This window comes from Phaenicophaeus curvirostris, chromosome 8 (assembly GCF_032191515.1).
Source record: "Phaenicophaeus curvirostris isolate KB17595 chromosome 8, BPBGC_Pcur_1.0, whole genome shotgun sequence".
NCBI lineage: Eukaryota > Metazoa > Chordata > Aves > Cuculiformes > Cuculidae > Phaenicophaeus > Phaenicophaeus curvirostris.
In genome coordinates, this window is record NC_091399.1 from 7,302,302 (window position 1) to 7,323,715 (window position 21,414).

General features: G+C 43.6%; 2 protein-coding genes across 3 annotated transcripts in view; one reads left to right on the top strand and one right to left on the bottom strand.

Moving 5' to 3' along the window:
* Positions 1-2,489: 2,489 nt before the first annotated feature.
* Positions 2,490-21,079, bottom strand: TRMT1L (tRNA methyltransferase 1 like). Of its 2 annotated transcripts, none has more exons than XM_069862327.1 (16): positions 20,955-21,079; positions 17,818-17,970; positions 16,617-16,679; positions 14,832-14,945; positions 13,901-13,965; positions 13,295-13,424; positions 11,763-11,886; positions 10,895-10,974; positions 10,166-10,412; positions 9,045-9,257; positions 7,705-7,895; positions 6,444-6,522; positions 4,962-5,128; positions 4,283-4,342; positions 3,759-3,885; positions 2,490-3,620 (listed from the first exon to the last, which is right to left on the bottom strand). In XM_069862327.1, the coding sequence occupies exons 1-16, from the start codon at positions 21,055-21,057 to the stop codon at positions 3,320-3,322; spliced, it is 2,217 nt and encodes a 738-aa protein (XP_069718428.1). In that variant the 5' UTR covers positions 21,058-21,079; the 3' UTR covers positions 2,490-3,319. The 2 variants fall into 2 exon arrangements, with proteins under 2 accessions (XP_069718428.1, XP_069718425.1); XM_069862324.1 differs by having other exon boundaries at positions 16,569-16,679.
* Positions 21,080-21,271: 192 nt separating this feature from the next.
* SWT1 (SWT1 RNA endoribonuclease homolog) overlaps positions 21,272-21,414 on the top strand; it is a 32,378-nt gene continuing 32,235 nt past the window's right edge. Inside the window, exon 1 of the mRNA XM_069862322.1 lies at positions 21,272-21,301. The gene's annotated coding sequence lies outside the window, so the exon portion shown is untranslated. The remainder of the gene's footprint in view (positions 21,302-21,414) is intronic.

Consider the following 21,414-nt stretch of genomic DNA (forward strand, 5'->3'; position numbering starts at 1 on the left):
CCTTTCCAAGCCCTGTGACGTACACAAAGGTTAGGTACAGGTAAGCCTCATCGCTCTCCCATCCAGCTCAAGTCAGACTGAAATTCTCCATTTGATAATAAAAGCAAAACTCTTACCTACAACCTTTTGGAAAGTCCGATGCTTCTTCCTCTTGCCACTCCTGCAGGAAACCTCTGGACAGGCTGTGTGCACTGGCGCTGCTGTTTAGGCTGTGCAGAGGCAAGAATCTCTGCCTGTTCCGTGCTTGGGTTGAGAAACGCAGAGGTGAAGGGGAGCAGGGACCTGCCAGAGCTGCTGCTCTTCTAGATCATCGGATGCTGAGAAGTGGGACGAAGCATTTTCACAGCCCTTGGGTTAAATCCGGCAACTTTGGTTGCATTTAATTGCTTATTGGGCAGCTTCAGTGGAAAACAGTGTAGGGTAACTGCAGTGAATTGGCTGGATTGAGGTACAGTGTAGAGAAAGGTGAAGTTCTGTTCCTTTTCCTGTTTCTTCTCTACAGTTATTACAGTTTGTAACCAGGATGCCCATCGAGTTAGGGAATGTTTGTGTACACCGAGTGGGGCTTCCTGAGGCGGACTAAGCTTTACCTCTTTCTGGCTGCAGGAGGTCCCTTTGCCTGCACTCCTGCTGCTCAATGTGCTGACTGATTTTCAGAGTGTTCTTTGAACAGCTTTAACTCCCTCAAAGTTTTCTTACATCACAGCTCAACAGAAAACACCCTGAGAGCTCGTAAGCACCCACTGCCTGCTTTCTGCTGCCGTAGGCAGATGCTTTCCTCGGCTCCACAGAGGTGCCACTCCTACCCGTGCTGGTTACTAGATCATATCCTAGAAGTTAAGTTTTGCACTGTCGTCTGGTGCTTGTCCCCAGCAGGGGCTGATAACCAAATACTGATTTCGGAACGCTGCTGCTTCCAGCAGTTAATGAGTTCTGATTTTCTATTTAACACAAGCTGCTTCCAGCAAAGCCTCGATCTGACAAAAGACCTGGTTGCCTGTTGCCGGGCTGGCAGTAGGGACTGGCTCAGAGGGCCCGGCAGAGCAGCATCAGCTCAGCGCTAAGAATGCAGAGAGTCAGCAGTACCCTTGCCACCAACATCTGCGTTCATGTAGTTCATTCACTGTTCTGGTGGCCCACGTTGAGCAAAACCGCTTCGGACTGTGCTCTTGTGCGCAGAGGGCTCCTTGCTGCTGCTGAGGAGTTTTGAGGCACAGCCACGCAGCCTGCTGCGCTCCCCAAAGCCTGTTTCTACAGAGCATGAGGACATGTACTTGTCCTGTCTTCCAACACAATCACACAGGAGAAAGCAGAAGCCCCCAAACGGCAGCCCAGAAGGAGCAGGAGTATTTCATTAATGAATTAGCTGGGGGGTACTGCCCTGACCTGACAAACAAGCACCACAGCAAGGCTCCCCAGACAACTCTGGAGCAGGAAGAGAATTCTCGCTGGCCTGAGTTAAAACTACCCTTTCTGCTGGTCACGCACAACGGGCAAAGCTCCTTGGCCCAGATCACAGATGCTTTTGCCCATCTGACAGAAGAAAAAAGCCCAAATTGTACGGACAAGCCCGAATGTCACCTTCTGTGCCTCTCCCTGTGCACACACCAAGGGACAGCTGCTTTGACTGGAAAAGATGTACAATCCCTTCCGTTGCTTAGGAGGTGCTAAAGGAATCAAAAGTATTTCCCACACCAGGCTTCATTTAACCCTTCTCGCCTGTTGTATTGTCATGAGAACACTCTTTTGTTCCAGTTATGCGACTTTCTGACTGGCTCTAACCCCCTGCCATTAACGCTGGAGTGAGCAGGGCATTATCTGCAAGTGAAGCCTGTGGCCTTTTCAGTTGAAAAAACAAGTACCCAGTGCAGAACTAGGGAACTCTTAACTTGTCTATCCTGACTTAACAGGCGCTTAGGAAGTGCCGCATAGCCAGGATTGTCAGTCACGTTAATCCTGGTTGGTGCACAGTGAGAGAAGCAGCGCTCTTACCATCATGTTTCAGAGAAGGGTAAATAAGAACAAACCCCCCTCTCTTCTGCTTGTGGATAAAGAGGAACAGGAAGCCTGGTTCAGTTCTGATGGCTGTTCCCAAAATCACATGAAACGCACAGAGGAGGCATCAGAACCGAGTTGGGAGGGAAAGAAAGGACAAAATCAAGCTTGTTTGGCTGGAATGCTGCCATGTATTTAAGGAAACCAGAACTGACCACCAACACAGCATCTTTGCTCGTTCACAGAAGGGGTCTGACAGCTGAGACTGTATTATTGACAAATCAATAGCAAAACTTCACCTCCAACTTCAACCTGTGGTGTCCTGTTGTGGGAACATTCTACAGAGAACAAGGCCTGGATGCTGTGAGATTGTTTAATACTGAACAACTCTAACAAGGCCTTGAAACAGAGAGCCAAAAGATAAACAGGGGCCAACTGGGAGGAATGCAGCAGCTAGTTCAGTGGGAACGAGTACCAGCTGAAAGAAAAACAATTGAAGAGAACTATCAACATAGTTAATTTTAGTATAACTTGGTATCTTAGCATGTGCAGTAGGTTAGCCAATAATATGTTAGTAATAGCCTTATGGACAGCTACCTTTGACACTGCAGATACCCTCGTGGGCACCCAGTTATGTAACCAAAAAGGGTTTATAAAGAAATAGCTAAGCTCAATAAAGTGAACACTCGCTGATCATATTGATCTCTGTGTTTGATTCCGTGATGCTCCCATCAACATCCTGTCACTGTACCTTTCTGCAGCACACAACCAAATGTAACCTCGGGACAAAGAGCTACCCTAGAGTGACTAACAATTCTCTACAGTTTAGGTAAAAACACAAGTTTCAGTAACAGTCTTGGGACCGGTCCTTTCTGTTCTCACTTGCGTTGGGCCCTTGCCTGTACAGAGAACAATGACTCCCTCCCTTCAAATTGTAACCAGTCAGGTGCTAGGAATTATTTGTTTTGGGAATATCCTGTTCTGAATTAACCTGACGTTCAGAAACGTTTTAAGATTTTTGGCCCCATCCACCCTTCCAGATTCTGTGCTGGCAGTGAGGCTTTAACAATGGACTCAGGAGCAGCCACAGGGAGAAAGTGGATGTGAGCGTAGAAGCAAGTAGCTAAGATGTTCAATGGTACCTTGTCCTCTGACACTGCGATCAGGGGGAAGTTCTGCTACAAAATTCTAAAACATCTTTTTAAACTAAACCAGCAGGCAACTCAAGTTTCCCAAATCCAGTTTGGTAAGAAGTACTGGCTTACTTGAATGGGGTGTGCTTGCAAGTCTGTAATATCCTGCTCTGTGCATAAAACATTTTGCATTAATCAGCTTCACAACCAGGAGGGTGGTCTTCTGTGAACACGGTGGCAGTGACTCCGGATTTATCATCTTCCAGAAACTCAGCATCTCCTGCAGCTTGAACCTGTTCCGCTGCCTGGACATCTTCAGGGAGATGGACAGGGCCTTCCGCCTGGCCCCCAGCGTACGTGGGAGTGCTGTACTTCATCAGGATTGTTTTAAACTGTGCCAAGGGCGCATTCGTGCGAACTCCCATGGGATCAAAGTGGGTTCTACTGACTCTGTATCCAGCCTCGGAGAGATAGGTTAAGAACTTATTTAACCTGAAAAAAGCCCATTTGAAAAGGAGTTAATACTAAGAAGGCCGATTCAACACCAGCTATATATATGTGTGTGTGTATATATATGTATATATCAGTTGTCATAGTCATACAAGACCAGAACCTAAATGAAACTCTTACTTTGGCATGTTCATTCCTTTAATACTGTGTCTGTGGATGTTGTAGTAAAATGCAGGGTGCTCAGCACTGTTCTCAGATTTTTGTCGCTTGGCTGCACTTCGAATCAGTTCTTCACATTTTCTTTTTCCTGGACCACAAAAAACACCCGTGAAGCCAGTGAGTATCCAAGTGAGACCACAAAAACCACCACTGAAGCCCAAGACAGCACACAGAAAAACCTACAAAGTAACTACACCTTTGTGTCTGCTTTTATAAGCTAGTATTTTGCCAAGTTAAAATCTCACCTGAATTTAATTAACATAACAAGTGAAGTCAAGTAGGCTTCACAGAGTATTCAGCATTCTGCTCTTACCAGTAAACATGATTCTGGATGAAGATAAACTTACATCGGTGTTCAATGGGAAAAAAAACCCCCTCTGAGTGGTGTTAAAACATAAAAAAAAGTGAATGCTAGGCTGGCTTTGCCATCACTTGAATTAGTTTAATTTGAAACTGCTGCAGATTTGCCAGAACAATCTACTTACCTGGTATCACGGAGGATTCTGCAGAAGTTTTTGGTGTTTTAATATATACGCCACACTCTTCTAAGATACAATAAAAAGTCAAAATTAATACTACTTTAAGACAGGAAAATGGCAAAATGGCTTGGTTAAAAAGAATGAAATCATGCCACGCTCTGGCCTAAGGGCACGTAGTAAAAAGGGTAACTTAGACTTATGAACTCAGTAACTTGCACTTAGAGGGGATATTCAAAATACAATTTCATTTAATAGCTGAACAGCATTCCCATACAGAAAGCCATTTCTCGTGGCACACTGATTTGCAATCCCTGTGGAGGATGCAGAGCGTGGCGGCTGGAGCCCTCTCTCCCCAACAGCACATGCTCTGGGGTGGGAATCGGGGTAAACCAAAGGACTGGCAGGCAGCATTTCCATCTCCTTCAGGGAACACGCTGGAGTTCACAGCAGCCAACTTTCTGCATTGTGGTTATTTGGTGTAGATCTGTCACACCCATTAAAGGTGCCCAATGCAGGGCTCGCTCTGCTTCTGACAGAGCCCATCTGACAAGAACTGAGAGATCCCACACTGCATTTAAATCAACAAACGTTTCCTTGACCTTCTTATGGAAGGTTTATGTGGTGGTTCACCTCTCAAAGCCACCATAAAGCCAGTCCTTTGTGACCGGTCTGCCACTTTTCTTACCTTGCTTGTTCTCATCATAAGGGCTATGAGTAGAAAAATGCTTGAAAGTTGTGCACTCAGCTTCACAAACTAACGTCTTCAGAAGTGGCTGGACTTCGTCTAAACCGTACTGAACGGCCTCAAACAGCATTCTCCTAAGGAATCCAGTGTTGAAGAGAGCTCCTGACCTGTGAAATGCAAGATAAGCGAAAAGACAACTTAATGAAAGCAAAAAAGTTGCTCAAAAAATCTCTCGCCCAAGTTGATCAGGAATTGTGTTACACCAAAGCGCTGCGTCAGGCTGGCTGTGTTCCAAACTCAGTGATACTGACTTCCTTCACTTCCAGTGATAGTTACATTAGTCTCCTGTTAAAAATCAAGCTCTTAAACAGTACTTTTATTTCCACCACTGCCGTGCCCTACTACGCTGAGAAAGTAATTTAACCCGTGAAAGAAAAGTACCGCCAACCATTTTTAATACTGCTCTGGAATAATGAAAAGGCATAACAAAAACATTTATTCTTGTTTCTCACAAGAGAAAATTATAAGTATTAATTATACAGTGCATTATTTGCTTCTGTCACCACATGTCAAGAGTTACTAAATCAATTCCTCACAAGGATCAAGTAATGAAGAGTTGCTTAACATTTGCAGCTGGAGGAACACACACGTCCTGCGCACAACAGAAGCTGCACTGAATGTTAAATTTAAAGCAGGCTCTTTATTACTTATGTACTACTTATTAACCTGTCTGAACTCCATTTCCTGAATTCCTCCCAATCGCTATCCCCCCTCTTGTATTGCTAGAATATTGGGCAATCCCCTATTTCAATACAGGGTGGGGGATATGATGAGAGCAGCCCTGCAGAGAAGGATTTGTGGTGCTGCTTGATAAGAAGCTCGACATGAGCTGGCGAGGTGCGCTCACAGCCCAGAAGGCCAACTGTGTCCTGGGCTGCATCAAAAGAAGCGTGGCCAGCAGGGTGAGGAGCGCTTCCCATACAAGGACAGGCTGAGAGAGTTGGGGTTGTTCAGCCTCGAGAAGAGAAAGCTCTGAGGAGACCTTAGAGCGACCTTCCAGTACCTGAAGGGGCTATGAGAAAGCTGGGGAGGGGCTGTTTACAAAAGCTTGTGGTGATGGGACGAGGGGCAATGGGTATAAACTGGAGAGGGGCAGATTTAGACTAGACAGAAGGAGGAATTTCTTCCCGATGAGAGCTGGGAGCCCAGGTTGCCCAGGGAAGCTGTGGCTGCCCCATCCCTGGAGGTGTTCAAGGCCAGGTTGGATGGGGCTCGGGCAGCCTGATCCAGTGGGAGGTGTCCCTGCCCATGGCAGGGCGGGTGTTGGAACTGGATGATCCTTAAGGTCCCTTCCAACCCAAACTATTCTATGATTCTAATATCCAGCAGCCTTGCACTTTTATTATGTGCCTGAACACCTGACCTCCACAAGTCCTTCCACCCTGAATTATTCTCCAATTCTGTATTGTGTTCTGTACTTACCAGAGAGGACCAAGAACTACTGCTGTCTTCCCAGGCATGCTGCCATGACAATCGCAAGGCAGCTGCTGGTACGGGTTTTCTACAACAGAAAAACAGTAGTTAAGTTGCTCTGACATAGTCAGCACTGCCTACTGTGCTGGAGAGTGAGATGACATTGATACAGAGTAGAAGCTTAGTTTAGTGGAGGCACCGAGAAGGGCAATCAACAGCGGGAGGGCGACACCCTTCTCCTGTTAAGCAGGGCTTAGGAGATTTTAGTGATTAATGACTTGATCTTTAATCATTGTTAAAACAGTGAAGAAAAAGGAAAGCTACATAACTTCCTATGTTACTTGAAATCTGCCAAGAAACAAGGCCATTGTCAGCCTTCCTACAGCAATATTAAAAGACAATTTCAAATATCAGCCAATTACATCTCCAAAATCCAGCCCACCTACAAGTTCTCTAAAAACCATAAGTCAGCTCACTTGCAATTAAGACATTAAGTAATTACACGCTCCTGCACCTGACTTCGACCAGTGAGACCCCACCAGTTTGTAGTCAGACAGCCAAGAATCCCAAATGCTGAAACAAGGGTTTCCTTTTTATGTTCATACTGACTCCCTCTGGCCAGTAGGTACATCTTGGCTTAATTTGTGTCCCCTACCTCCGCTAACTCGGGTGCAGAGCCAGCCCACCAACAGCTGCTTTTCAGCCTTGAGGCTGCCTTCACGTACCAGCCATTAGCTGAGTTACAGGAATGCTGCATCCCTTTCCTACCCCAGCATTACAGCTCCTGCGAGGGGCCAGCAGAACACACCCTCCTCTGAGGGGGAAGCCACACTGTGAGTTCACTGCTTTTTGAAGGGACTGGAATGAACTGTTTTCACAGAAAGCAACCTGACACCAAAGTCTGACACTGTACAGAGGATTAGGAAGTCAAGGATTAGGCTCCCTTCATGCCCTTTACTGAAAGGACAGGTCTGTGGGCAAATGAGGCATCCCGGCAGCGGCAGCAACTACAGCGAGTTGGAGCATGTCCTGGCTGGAAATAAATCCAGCGCCTTTATACAGCAAAATCCACACAGACAACTACTCTAATCCTCCACCGTAAAGCAGATACTATTGTATTAGAAATGCCCTCTCCTCCTCATACAATACACTAGATTAATGGAATTATTACTTTACTAAGGGGATGTAAATATAAACAAGGCCTAAAAAAGCACAAAACAGAGATACAGGAAACAGACCTTCCAGAAAGTGCAAAGGAAAAACCATTTACCTTCTACCATATTGCCCTCTTTCTGAAAAATTCTCTCTTCACACCACTGGCAATGGATGAGGTATCTTATTTTCTTTGCTGAATCATCCGCAGAAGACGGTCCCCTTAAAACTCTGACCACTACTAGAACAAAATGTTCTAGAGCTGCTGCAAGCAACACTTCAATGCCTTTGTTACAGCGAGCTGCAGCTCTATGAAGGAAAAACACAAAACCACGTTGTACTGAGATCAGGAGGCTGAGACTGCCACAGACACCTGAACCTGCTCAAGATCCTTTGGCTCATTCACTCTCTAGGTACTGGAATACTGAATCCTCACCGAGAAGAACTGGTCTGCCATCTGCACCAGCTTTCTATTCAAGCATTATACCTGCCTATTACCAGGATAGGGTAACAAAAAGAGAAACAAACTCAACGAAAATCCGAGAAAGCAGAAACGTAGGACACATAAGGACACGTAGCGCACAGGACAGTAAATCATCAAGTGTTAATTAAATAAGTACTGTGGGAAGGTAGGTTATGTAAGCATTGAGAAAGAAGAACTCTTTAGGGGAGCATGTAACCCAGTGCACAATTAAAACTATGCTTGAGCAGCACATCTGTACCCGACAATATTCTGCAGTGAACAAGTTCACACATGCAGGGAGACAGAAGTAAAATCTACGCATGTTCAGGTGCTTTTTGTTCTGGCATTATGAAGGCCTCTGCACGCTTTATTTCATCCCCTCATCTTTCCTGAGCAGTTTTCCCCTCCTCTTGCCTATATCTTTTTTCCCCCAATTAGGGACCAGGTTTTATGTCTTCATTTGTTTAACAGACTGAATTTACTGTGAATACCGATATGCATTTTACAAGTTAGGAATTACATCTATCTTTTTAACCTCAAGCATAAGAATCTGAAGTTTACATCAGCTTCCACTGAAGCGAGTTGAACCACAATGCTTAGCTAGAAGCCATTCACACAATGTAATTGATATTTTCGAGTCTTGCACAGCACTAAAATGACTACAAAATTGACAAGAGGAATGAGTTTACAGACAGGCAAGCCTGGGTATTTCTTTTTAAATTACCATCCTTCCCTACAACTGAAAACTCCTCCCCACCATTCCAAACCCATACTCCATTTATGCATTTTCTGTCTTGACCAGTCTTTTAGTTTACAATTTGCATTATGCCACAGCAGCACACAAAATATGAAACAATAAGTTTATATCAAGAAGTCTGGCTTTTAGGATTATGGAACTCTGAAAACTGAACATGTACAACCTATAGAAGCAGCCAGAAGGTTTTGATGGCTAATACTTTTCTAGCAGAACTGAAGCAGATGCGTTTCAGCAGTACCTTGTCACAGCAGCAAGGACGATTCTGGCTGCCAGTTCCCTGTAATACTCTGTTCTGACGATACTGCAACCGTAGTGACGCAGGGCAACGTGCTGAGCCTTCGCATACAGTGAGCTGATGTCTGTGGACGTCAACGACACAATCCCAAGATTTCTCACATTTCTAAAGGCAGAATCCAGGTAATTCACAGAAGTTCCAAAGGGGTCCAAATGGCTGAGAAGAAAGAAAGTCCCATTGAGTATCTCCGCTTTAATCTCACGAAAACACTATTTAAAATGCTTCACCTATAGTCATATTTGAAACAACATGAGAAGACGGAACAAAAATTTAGAGCACTCCTCTCATGAATGGCTCTGGAATGTGTGTGAAGTTCTGTGTTGGAAAAATCCACATCACCACCGAGCTAGCAAGTATTATTTCTTTTGCATTCTGACCCACTGACTAATTCAAGTTACAAGAATATTTGCCTGATGCTTACCGTCATCCTTAAAAGGGAACTTCTAAAAAAAAAAATATCTTCAAAAGCATGCATTCCAGTTTACATACAAAATAATTAATTTTCAGCCTCAATACCTGCTGCTTAATTAGCTTAGATCTGCGTGTTAATAAAAAAAATCCAGTCCCTTATTTTGCTGCCTGTATTGGTTTTGAATACATACGTCTGTAAACCCACCTTGGAATAATTAGCCTGCTTTAATTGAAAATGAACAAGCTGCACTGAAACAAGAGATGCAATAAAGCCCTATAATATGCAGAGGCATGAAAATTCAATTAATTAAAAGCTCTAAGGAAAAAAAAGAAAGAATAACAATTTCTCTGTTACTGAACGGACAATGAAGTTCTACCAAAACCAGCTGGGCTTAAAATTTTCATGTCTGTTTCCAGGATGTTCTGGATGTCAGATGGTTTTAATATTTTTTCTAGTGATTTCTAAAACATTTAAGATTAAAGTTCTGTTACCATACCATTTCTGTGACAGCAGAATTACATTTAAACACCAAGTGATTTGACTGGTGGTAGCTTCTTCCATTCCAACCTCCCCCTATCCTCATTCGCTGTGAGATGGGGTGATGCGTCATTATCAAACCAGATAGTTATTAACAGAAACATTGAACACTTACATAAAATCAAATGACCTCAAATGCATTATAACGTTGGCATCCATTTTTGTCACCTCAATGGTGTCGGTATTTTCTTCTCCATCTCCCATGGCTTCATCGTTGTCGTCTTCCCTAGTGTTCAGTTTCACCTTCATTTTGTTTAAAAGGCAGTTTTCCTGAATCATCGTCACAGAATTTTCATTACAGTCGTTAATCGTCACTCTCACAGAGCTTCGGAGATGCTTTGCCCACTGTAACCCCATTATACCTGAGGAAAGACATAATTGTCACTCTCACAGAATAAAGAACTTGGATTTTTGTTCAGACACTGACAGAATTATGTTACATTTCATTTGCGTTCAGAATTTCTGTTATCAATTAAGATGATTCTGATAAAGAAGCTAGGATTCATCAACATTTTTAAAACACAGGCTAGTTTTACAGCCAAATTCCACAGCCATGAAGTCACAAGACAACTGTGACCCTGGACACGAGTTTAGAAAAATGCTATTTCTCGGATATTTTAAGGAGACAACTTAACTTTGACTTAATATTATTTACAGACTTTTTAAGAGACCTAATGCTGGGCTCTTGATGGCCGTTTTCTTTACCTGGAATCTAATGACTGCCTGCCTAATGAAGAAAACTAATGTGTACCTCACACTATTTCTGCATACACATCAGCTACTGCTGATTTCTGCATCTTTTTACTACTGGTTATAGCCAGAAGATTAAAGAAATTGATTTTACCAGTGGCACCAAAAGCATCCAAACATTCTATGGGTTTACGTTCCTCAGCTAGAACAGCCAGCGCGCAGAATATCAATTGCCTTGAAAATAAAACAAGAATGGGTAAGTAAGTTAAGAAAATATTTTTTCTTCCTTTTCCTTTCTTATTTCCCTTGAATATAACGCTACAATGTTTAAGCTAAACTCTACTGTTTACATGGAACAATCGTAAATCAAAAATCTCAACTACCCTCAGAAGTTTAATTCTGCAGCAGGATATTCCTAAGGCAAGATCCTGAACCCAATTACTGGTTGCTCTAATACTGGGAGAAGCAGCAAGCATTCAACAGTAAATTCAGTTTCCCTTGCTTTCCTAGCACAATCTGATACCATCCTGCCAACAGCGCTGTGATTAAAAAGTCAGAAATGACTGCAGAGCAACAAAATTCACTGTACTGAGGAACAGGTCTGGTTCATCTAGGCACAGCCATGGCCTCGGCTGCAACACCTTCCTTCGAGGCGTGTCTGAGCTGCTCCACGGTTCACTTCAGAACCCAAGCTCACATTTAACAGCACTGAGAACACAAGGAGTTCGTAGGGGCTGGAATACATCTCACGTGTATACAACAAAGTTAGTTTTCAAGTGTGCTCCTGACAAATCCTGTTGTCCTCCCTGAAATACTCACTACAGAAGAATACTTAATTGCTTCAGAAATGGCATCACTTCCCATATTGTGTTCTTGGGTTTAAATACTTGCCAAGAAGAGTCTGAAATCTCTTTCTCCTGAACAGAGGTTTTGCCAGGTTTCATTTTCCAAAGGCATAAGTTATTTTTCACTAAAAAATCCCCACCCCCTCTGGTACATCCTCCCACTCCCTGTTCTCTTACCTGTTGAGCTTCATTTTAGGATTAAAGTAGGAATCTGTTTTATGAGGTGTGGAGTAGTTGGGAAGAACCTGCACATCTGTGGCCGACTCTTTCAGCACTTTATGAGAAGACTTGGGAGTAAGAACTAAAAGAAAGTAGTCGTGGGGGAAGGAGAGAGCTAGTGAGAATTGAAATTAATATTAGCTTTTAATCAATTAAATTGAAAATTTACTCCCATAGAGTGAGAGGTCTGGGCTACGCAGTAACCCAGCTCACGCAGGGATCAGTTAACAAGCCGGGGGGAAAGCAGGCAACAATCTATCTTGTAAGAGTGGCAGGTTAAGCATCAAGCTCTTCCACAGTTTTCTTCCCATAAAACACCAGATTTGTTTCTTAGCTGGGCTGCCTTGGATTCACTCAAATGTGAGGAAGCAAGCCCCTGAGCCCAAGGCTTAGCACGTCCGTTTTGCATGTTTGAACATAATACATTGTTAATTAATTTAAACTCCATTAACATAGTCCTGAGTGTATATCATTGAACCGCAAAAATCCCTCAAAATCCTTCTTCCAATCTACATTATCAACCGGTTTCAGGAAATGTGCACGGGCAAAGCAAAAGCAGAGGGACAATTTCAGCACTTAAGCTTAGTATGAACAGTCTGTGGCTAAACAAACCTTCTGAGTTGATGGCTGCAAACCCCTGCTGTCCTTCCTCTAAGCAATTCAGCCCTAGTCTGACAGTAGCAAAATTTACCCCAGAAACGACCAGGACAAATTTGGTAGCTACTAACTAGATAACCTTCTAGTACTCAGCCTGCATAGCTTCCAGTCTCGTCTTTATTAGATGTAGATAAAAGCTGTAAGTTTACAGAGACAGAGAAAATAACGAGATCAACTTTCGACAGTAACAACCTAGGCTGCAGCAAACCCCCTCAATTCTTACGCACGAGCTAGTCAGTAAAATGCTCTTTACTTGATGGCCATAGAGAACGGGCGACTTGCAAAAATAAGGCTTTGGCATTCCAATTATTTAAAATGCTTCCAATCTCGTTTATACAAGTTTAAAGACAAAAGCCTAATTCTGGAACAGGGCTGTCATTTACCAAAGTTCTAGCATGACTCTAGGATTGAAGACAAAGTCATCTTGTTTTGTAAATCCCTACCAATGCAGTTTGGATAAGAAGCAAAGGATTTTTATATTGCAGAAATTTACTCAAGACTGATATACCAACACCGTCAAATACAGAGGCAATAAACTATACAGGTTTTGTTTCATGGATTCCAGATCCTCCATTTTTGTTTTTAGAGACAGAAGCCAACATTTGCAATGTTAAACTAACTGTGAAGGGAATATTATTTATCAATAGGAACAGGTCCATGCAGAGACTAAAATCACAGCACTGCTACACCTAAATGTTCTGAAACAGATTTGTTATTACTACAGTTAAACCTGCTTTGGAATTTTTCTCATGTCTGTTACCCACATATCATAGTTATTTCATGCACTAGACTGTACAAAAAGACTCAATGTTTTTATAGACGGAAGAACTCACCTGTAATAAACCTCGATTCAGTTTCTCCTTTATTCACATGACGATTAATATGACCTATCATATCAGTTCTTCGCGTGATCGTTGCTGAACAGATGATACAGTGGTAATGGGCTCCCATCTTTGAAAATGTCTGTAAAATACAGTTCATGGAGTTTCAGAATACATAAACACGGTTACATTGAAACCATACCTGTGCACAGGCAGATGAAGAACTCCTCTCCCTGTTGCCTCTAGAGCACATGAAATATTTTGGATCTACAGCCACATAGACTGTAAATGATCACAGAGCCAGCACAGCACAGCTCTCCTGCCACAGCACTGCAAATTGCCTGGCCTAAAGAACCCTTTGTCTCTTGCACAAAGAGGGTGTTCACTCCAAACTCTGGTGCTGGTGTACAGGATCCAGGCAGCCACCCATCAGAAGGAGACAGATGCAAATACATTCAACTACCCAGGGGTTCTATCAAATACTTCCATTCTGGACTGATAAGCTTTTGGTATCCCACACTGGATTGCCAAATCAAGACTACAGCCACAGACGTTCCCCAAAATGCATTTCCCCCACTTTGTAGGGTAACAAATATCTCTGTGATTAAGCATTTTTACCTGGTCTCCAACGAGGTTTGGTTTTACTGGATGACAAGGTAAGTGGCAGATGCACATTCTGTACCCTGGAAAACAAGTTCTTGTCACGTCCCAGTGCAGTAAGTGAATAGAACGCTTATGGCCTATGCCACAGACTCCAATTCAAAATGCTTTTTATTTTTATTGCATGGTCTCATTTAAAATTCCCAACTGTTGCCATTAGACAGCAACTAGAGAACATTATCAACTCTTTTATAAACTCACCTTTGGCACAGAGGCATTTATCAGCCAATTACACATGAGAGATTTTTAAAATGTGAAAGAATTATGTACAGGCAATTTGGTTTTCTAAGACTGTCAGCATCCTATAAAGCTCCCTCCGCCTGGTCGTGAGTCAATGCATTACGTAACTTTGAAAAGTTTTGTCATCTGGATAAAAGACTTATGTTTCATTGGAGTCTTCACACACGTTCCAAGTTCAAAGGAAAAACAACTAAAAAAGACATCTGCTAGTGCACACAAGCACAACCCCAGTCAGATCACCTTTAATTTAACTCTCATCTTGTCTATCTCCCGGTCCTTTTTTCTCCTGCAAGCTCATACACCTAGTTCTTTAAAAACATATACTGCTTCTTTCCTTTTCCTTCTTAAATTTCCCATAGGGATTTTAATGCATCCTACAAGCAGATCACAGATTTTGTTAAAAATCAAATAAAGCCACCAAGTACTGATACTAAATAAATATTTTAAGTATTTATCTGAAACCATGGAACCTTCAAGATGAGCCAAAAATGCCATCCCAGGTCAAAATTATGTCAAAACACAGTTCTCCTTCAGACCTGTTAACAAGATGCGTAAGTCAAGATGGATTTAAAAAGATGAAACAGAGAACAAAGTCCTATATGTCTACCATTTCTTCCAGCATTTACTACTCAGTCATGACTGCCATTACCTTCAAATTCAACAGAAACTTTCCAGTGCAAGTTCTGCAGATGACGATGGAGCTTATGACTATAGCAAGCTTTGAATTTCTCCTCAGGACACAACGGACAAGGCTTCTTTTCATCTGAAAATACAAATGAAAGAGTACGAGAAACACACAAAATGCAGTTATCACTGATGCTGAGATGCATGTTAAGAGAAAAAAAGAATAATGGCACTAGCAGAGGGACCCAGGGGATGTTCTATCTCAGGCACACACAAACTTCACATGCATCAATTACCTCTTTGTATTTCACACAACATAGACACAAATCACTACTGCTTTAAAGATCATCAACTTCTACAACCTTCAGGTTTTGTTTTCCAGTGTTTTTTACTCCAGCAACATAAAGGTAATGCAACTTCTGAAGAGCACTGCAGAATAACAGAATTTTATAGATGAAGTCTAGAGACTTGCAATGTTTAAAAAAAAAACCCCACAAACCCCAACTGATGAGGCTGGAACACGAATCTGGTTTTCCTCCTCCTGAATATTTTAGGTAAAACAAGCACCTAGTCTCTTTCTAAGCTGTGAAAAAGATAACGTACTCTATGTTAAAGTAACTTTTCTTCTTGGAAATCATGCATAAGGGACAAAAAAGCAAAGGTAAGATTATCTGAGAGCTAAGGTGCTAAAGCACTTGAAGTACTAACCTAAATAAAAACAAGCTACTGTAGAGTAACACATAGGAACACAAACATAGGAAATGAGAGCACACAAACATCTGCTGCTGGACGTGAAACAACCTTTCGTGTGAAATTCAGCAGAAAAGCTCGTGTGTGTGAAACACACCACACAACACAATGGTCTAGAACAACAATCACTTATCTTAGCCTTGCACAAAGTAAAAGTCCTCTTTTTTTTTATGAGTGGATTACTATGTCCATGCACAGCTGCACAACTCTGCAGCAAGCACAGGCAGCCTACAGTTCACCAATTAATCACCAGCGCTCCCTAATATTGATCAGCCACTTCTGTAGACTCACGGTACCGAGTACCAAATACACGAGGTGATGACAATAAACACAGTGCACTAACACATGTGGCAGTAGAGAAGAACAATGCTACAGAGAACAGGCAAGAGGATAGTGCATTTCTTGTTACTACTGACATAATTTCCATCAGCAGCCACTCTTAACAGACGATTAAGGCGCAAGATCTCTGTGAGGTGGACCCCATGTGCACCCTGATGTTCTTGATCTGTGAATAAAAACCATCTCAGCTGGAAGGGCTGCCACTGCCAGCATGGAACACATACATGGGAGCAGAGAAAAACTAGAAGTTGTAATAAAAACACATCGCAACCTTATGCGATGCCCTGGTATACAGCAGAAATAAACAGAGTAGGGAAAAAACCATCCAAAACCAGAATTCATGTTTATTTAGACTGACACTTAAACACTGCAAAGACAACAATTAGCCTTCCTGTTATTATTGCACTTGAAGTAAAATGAGCCTAAGCTGCTGAAGGATAGCTAGAATTAACATTTTGCTGATCCATGCACACTGTCAACGTCAGAAACACTACAGCACAAGGAAAAAGACGGAACAGAATCATTAGGGCCTTAAATGTACTGAAGTAAGTACAATATTCAATCAGCCAGGAACAAACCATAAAGCTGTTTTTTTTAACAAAACTCCTACCCTTTAAGCAATATAAATGTATATAGTGTGTTAAAATTAAAAACTAAGATTAGATGTAAATACCTGTAACACAAAGCTCTGTGTTCTGGGACACTGCCACAGGAAACTCACCTTCTTTCAGGTCAGCTAGCTTCTCTAGGTCAGCCAGATGTCTTTGAATTGAAATGTGTTTCTCTAAAAAGCAGAGATATTTAGAAGTTAAAACGTTCACACATTCTCAGTCACAAAGTTGGGTTTTTTTAGTTTATTGCTCTTTTTCTGTGCACAATTTCAAATGTAACATCAGTGGCAAATGCCTGTAGTACCAACTGGAATGCTCGTTGGTATCCTTTAACTTTCACGGCAGAAGGAATGACGGCAAAACTAATGACTGGAACTGTTCTTTACTAAGATCCACACTATTCAATGTATTTCTATTTACTTTTTAAAGCAGACACAGATTACATTTCTCAAACTGGAAAGACCTCTGTTTGAAAAAACAAAATCAAGTCACATTTCATTTATTCCCTATGTTACTGCTCGGCATTGTTAGTGAATCATGCACAAAGCAGTATAAAAACATCCTATGAACTGTCTGCCAAAACTAAACCATCAGCTAAAAGTGGACCAATTGTAAGTAAAACTATTCATTGCATAGGTAAGATACATTCAATTCTACCATTTATTTTTGCCCCCCTTAGGAGACTGTGTAGTTTTTAAATTTACCTCCTGATTTTTCAACTTATCAGTCAGTGGGAGCAGTGGGTAATTTGCTAGAAACAAAAGAATTACCTGTATTGATTTCAGCACACAGAACACCCCAGCTGACAGCAACCCTAATTCTGTAGTGACTGTAAACCTTTGTGATCTTTTTACAAGATTAATCTTCAGGTGCTTGTATGTGAAACAAAAATAGCAATTGATCTGTGTGCTCAAGATACGGAGCCGAGTTTTAAAGGTAGGGATAAAAGCAATTCCCAGCTTTAATTCTGCACTTAGATAGAACGGATTTTCTTTGCTCCCTGTGCTGCTTTTAGGATCAAAGCCTGATGTAGATCCACAGCTCACCTAACCTTGACTTCTCTTCTGATGCCCTGTATGCATGAAATGACTCAGTGACTTTCAGAAACACCAGTAAGGGCAAAACATCTGTTTGAAAGAGGTTTCCAGTGCCTTAGGGAAGTATTCTATTCAGATACACCAGGGAAGTATCCACACCTATTGGTTGTATGGAAAATGAGATTTCACACACTCCCTTCTCGTTTCTCACCCCCTACCTTTTCTCCTTTCGTCATGCACACAATACAAATATTATTAGAGTTTATTAGCAAACCTCTTGGGTAATCAGGTGATACATCCAAGATGTTGCTATCAGATTCCCTTGTGGATTCTTCCTCTGTTCCTCTTTCTTCGGTTTTCATTTCTGACTCAGTAACTGTCCCATCCAGGTTGTTGCTTTTCACTTCTTCAGAGGCAACAACGCCATCTAAACAAAATGCAAACAAAACCAGTAAAAGTGTTGGGATAGAACTGAATTACACAAATATGTTCATTTGTTTCCAATAATTCGGTGCTTCTAACAGGCAAAAATAACTACGAGTGTGAAGAAGAAAAAAACCACACAAGCAATATGTTGGAGAAAACCAGGAGATTAATTACTGCTCATCCTTGCAAACCGCTGTGAAGTAATGGCATCCTGGACAGACAAAACTGTTTTCCCATCTGTATCATCAGATGTTTAGAGTTAACAAAATACCATTTACACGTTTCTTTTGGGCACAAGGCAGTGCTAGCAAAGCAAAGCAGGCAAGGAGGAGGTCCAAACACTCCTAGGAAAGTACCAACGATGTTTAGAAGTAGTTATGACCAGTTAAACAGTCTGAGAAAAGGAGGAGAGTGAGGAAGGAATTTACTCTCATAGAATCATAGAAACACTAGGTCTGAAAAGATCTCTTAGATCATCGAGTACAACTACATCTATCATGAGGTTACCGCCTGGAGTCATCAGCATCTGCAAGTCAATGACTTCTCTGGGGTGGGGCAGAGATGGGCTGAAGGATGCACAAGAAGCTGAGTGGCTCGGCAATCAAATGACAAAGACGGTCAAGTGGAGGGCTTGGGGGAAAAATCCTTATCTGGACTTCACACCTGGGCTTTGAGCAGAGCATCAGCACCACCCTGGGGCTGTAATACAGTTCTGAGGAAAGGAAGAAATTTAAATCCTCAGAAGCATCCCGATCTCAAACAACTGAGGAAAGCCACATTCATGAAAGCATGAAAGCCCACAAGCTTCAAAGGGACTGGTGACAAGAATTTGCAAAGCTATGGCATCACTTCTCAGTTACTGAGAAGTAGCAGAGCAGGCCATGACTTTATAGCCTGGACAGATGTTTGCAAGATCATGAGGTGCAGAAAGTGCAGAGAAGTCAATGCCTAATTGTCTCATCCTACACAAAAACCGGGATGCACCGCATGAGCTGGAAACGGAGAGGGAGAGGAGAGAATGTTCTCTATGCAACCTGCTGTGAGCGCTGTGGACCTCTGGCACAGGCGGATGCTGCAAGTCCAGTACTGAAGTGAGATTTCTATATAAGAGAAATCAATGATGAGGCTTTAAATACAAACCCAGGACCTATAGCTCAAGAAAACAGGGAGGAACAAACGGGGCTGTGTTTGAAGGTATTTCTGGAGGAGGCATTACAGTACAGTTGCTTTGTCCCGCTTGCCTTCCCTAGACACCCTCTCCTGGCCGCTACTGAAGACAGAGCAAGGGCTGGAAAGATCTTACAGCAATTCCCCAGCGGTTTTTTGTTTGTTTGCTTTTCAACATAGCAGTTGGATAAAAATCTTTGCTATTGTAAAAATAAACAGAAAGAGGAAATGAAAGGAATACCTGAAGACAGGGGTTAAAGAACTTGTTTAGAAAGGCAATTCTAACAATTTTCTAGCTACCTTACAATAGATCAAGACCAGCATTGGTCTGGAAGCATTGCTGTATTTCTTAAAGATCTGGCAACTCCCCTGAGGCGGTTACATTTGCCGCCTACTTCTCAATTAAAAAGTTGCGAGATGCCTGGTGGTAGTTTCTACACACTTTATCAACAGAAAGAAAACAAAGAATTAAAAGGATTTTTGGTATGAAGAACAACTATTGATTATGACTACATGCGCCATGAGAAAAGCTGCTGTTACAGAGCCCAGTAGTGCCTGGAGTCACCAGAGCTAGAGTTTGGGCATCTTCAGAGCAGGCGCAGGGGTTCAAATGGCTGGAAAAGAGAGCATGCAGTGATGGACAAACAGTTTGTGCCTACATGCACGTGGAGAGAGGCCAAGCTAGGTGGTTAAGGAAGGCAAGTTGCTCCCAAAGTGGTTTTTAAAGCACCCATCAGGATTCACTGATTATGCACATACACAATAACACTCCAAAGAACCTAAATTAGCCTTTTTTAATTGGGAAGAGCCCCGAAAGGGCAGCAGGGGCCGGGAAGAGACACAACCTTTGGCAAACACGTGGCCGGGAACCCAGACTGAGAGCAAGGGCAGCCCAGCACCCATCTCAAATGCAAGGTCAGACAGAGCTGGAGCCACCTCCAAATTAGCAAGAGATTTGACAGTTGTGAAGTTCATAATAACATTGAAATTAGTCCTTAGAGAGTAATAGAATGTGCATAAGATTTCTGGGAAAATCTAAACACATGTAAGTGGGAAATTTATTCTGTCCTAGCTCTTGCCTTGCTGCACGTGCTTGATGGAGATCCCTCCCTCGTGTTGCCCAGCCCTGATAAAGGATGCTCGCTTTCTGAAACTCCAAAACGAGTCTTAGAGAGTTGATTTTCCGGTATTTTCGGGATCACGCGGTCCTGTGTGTCTCCCCACCTACCGGTCCTGGCTACCGGCTCCCATCCAGGGCACCCGGTTCCCCCCATCCCTTCCGATACCTGAAGGAACCAACACCCCCGGAGATCTTCCAGACCCTGAAGGGACTACAAGAAAGCTGGGGAGGGCCTGTTTACAAAGGCTTGGGGTGATAGGATGAGAGGCAATGGGTATAAATTGGAGAGGGGCAGATTTAGACTGGACAGAAGGAGGAATTCCTTCACGATGAGGGTGGTGAGGCCCTGGCCCAGGCTGCCCAGGGAAGCTGTGGCTGCCCCATCCCTGGAGGTGTTCAAGGCCAGGTTGGATGGGCCTAGGAGCTCCTGATCCAGTGGGAGGTGGAAGAGGGTGGGCTGGAACTGGATGGGCTTTACGGTCCCTTCCAACCTAAACTACTCCGCGATTCGATGATTCTATGACACCTCCCGGTTCTCCACCACCGGCTCAACCCCCCCGGTTCCCCGTTTCCCCTCCCTCATACTGGTCCCAGGTCACCGGTTCCCCACCAACCCCTTACCCCATCCCCCTCCTGCCGGCCCCGGTCTCCTCCAGACCACTCGGTACCGGCCTCCCCGGCTCCCCCCCTGCCCTCACTGATCGCTGCGGTCTCGCCGCCGCCTTCAGGCTTCTCCCCGTGCTCCTCGTCCCGCCCTGGGGACAATGAGGCCTCCGCCGCCGCCACCGCCGCCGCTGCCATGCCTCGCGCGCCGCGGGAAGGGCCGCCCCCACCCCGCCTACAGCTCCCGGCGTGCCCCGCGGCCGCCGCTCCCGGGGAGGCCCCGCACCGCCTACAGCTCCCAGTGTGCACCGCGGCCGCAGCGCGGCGGACACGGCGCCGCCTACGATTCCCAGCGTGCGTCGGGGAGGCCCCCGGGCTCTGGTTCCGGGGAGGGACGGGGAAATCCGCGAGCCGGCAACGGCTCCAGAGGCCTCAGTGAGAGGTGAGGGGAGAGGGGGAGTGAGATAGGGAATGAGGGCGAGAGGAGAAGAGGGAGGAAGGGAGGGAATGAGGAAGAAAGGAGGGAGAAGGGAGGGAGGGAATGGGGGAGAAAGG

Excerpts from the sequence above, each read along its gene's own strand:
- TRMT1L (XM_069862324.1), bottom strand. The coding sequence starts at position 21,057 with ATGGCAGCGGCGGCGGTGGCGGCGGCGGAGGCCTCATTGTCCCCAGGG. Across the intron at positions 16,680-17,817 it reads ATCACCTGATTACCCAAGAG|AGAAACACATTTCAATTCAA; the intron begins GTTTGCTAATAA and ends TCTGCTTTTTAG. Across the intron at positions 10,413-10,894 it reads GGATGCTTTTGGTGCCACTG|GTATAATGGGGTTACAGTGG; the intron begins GTAAAATCAATT and ends GTCTTTCCTCAG.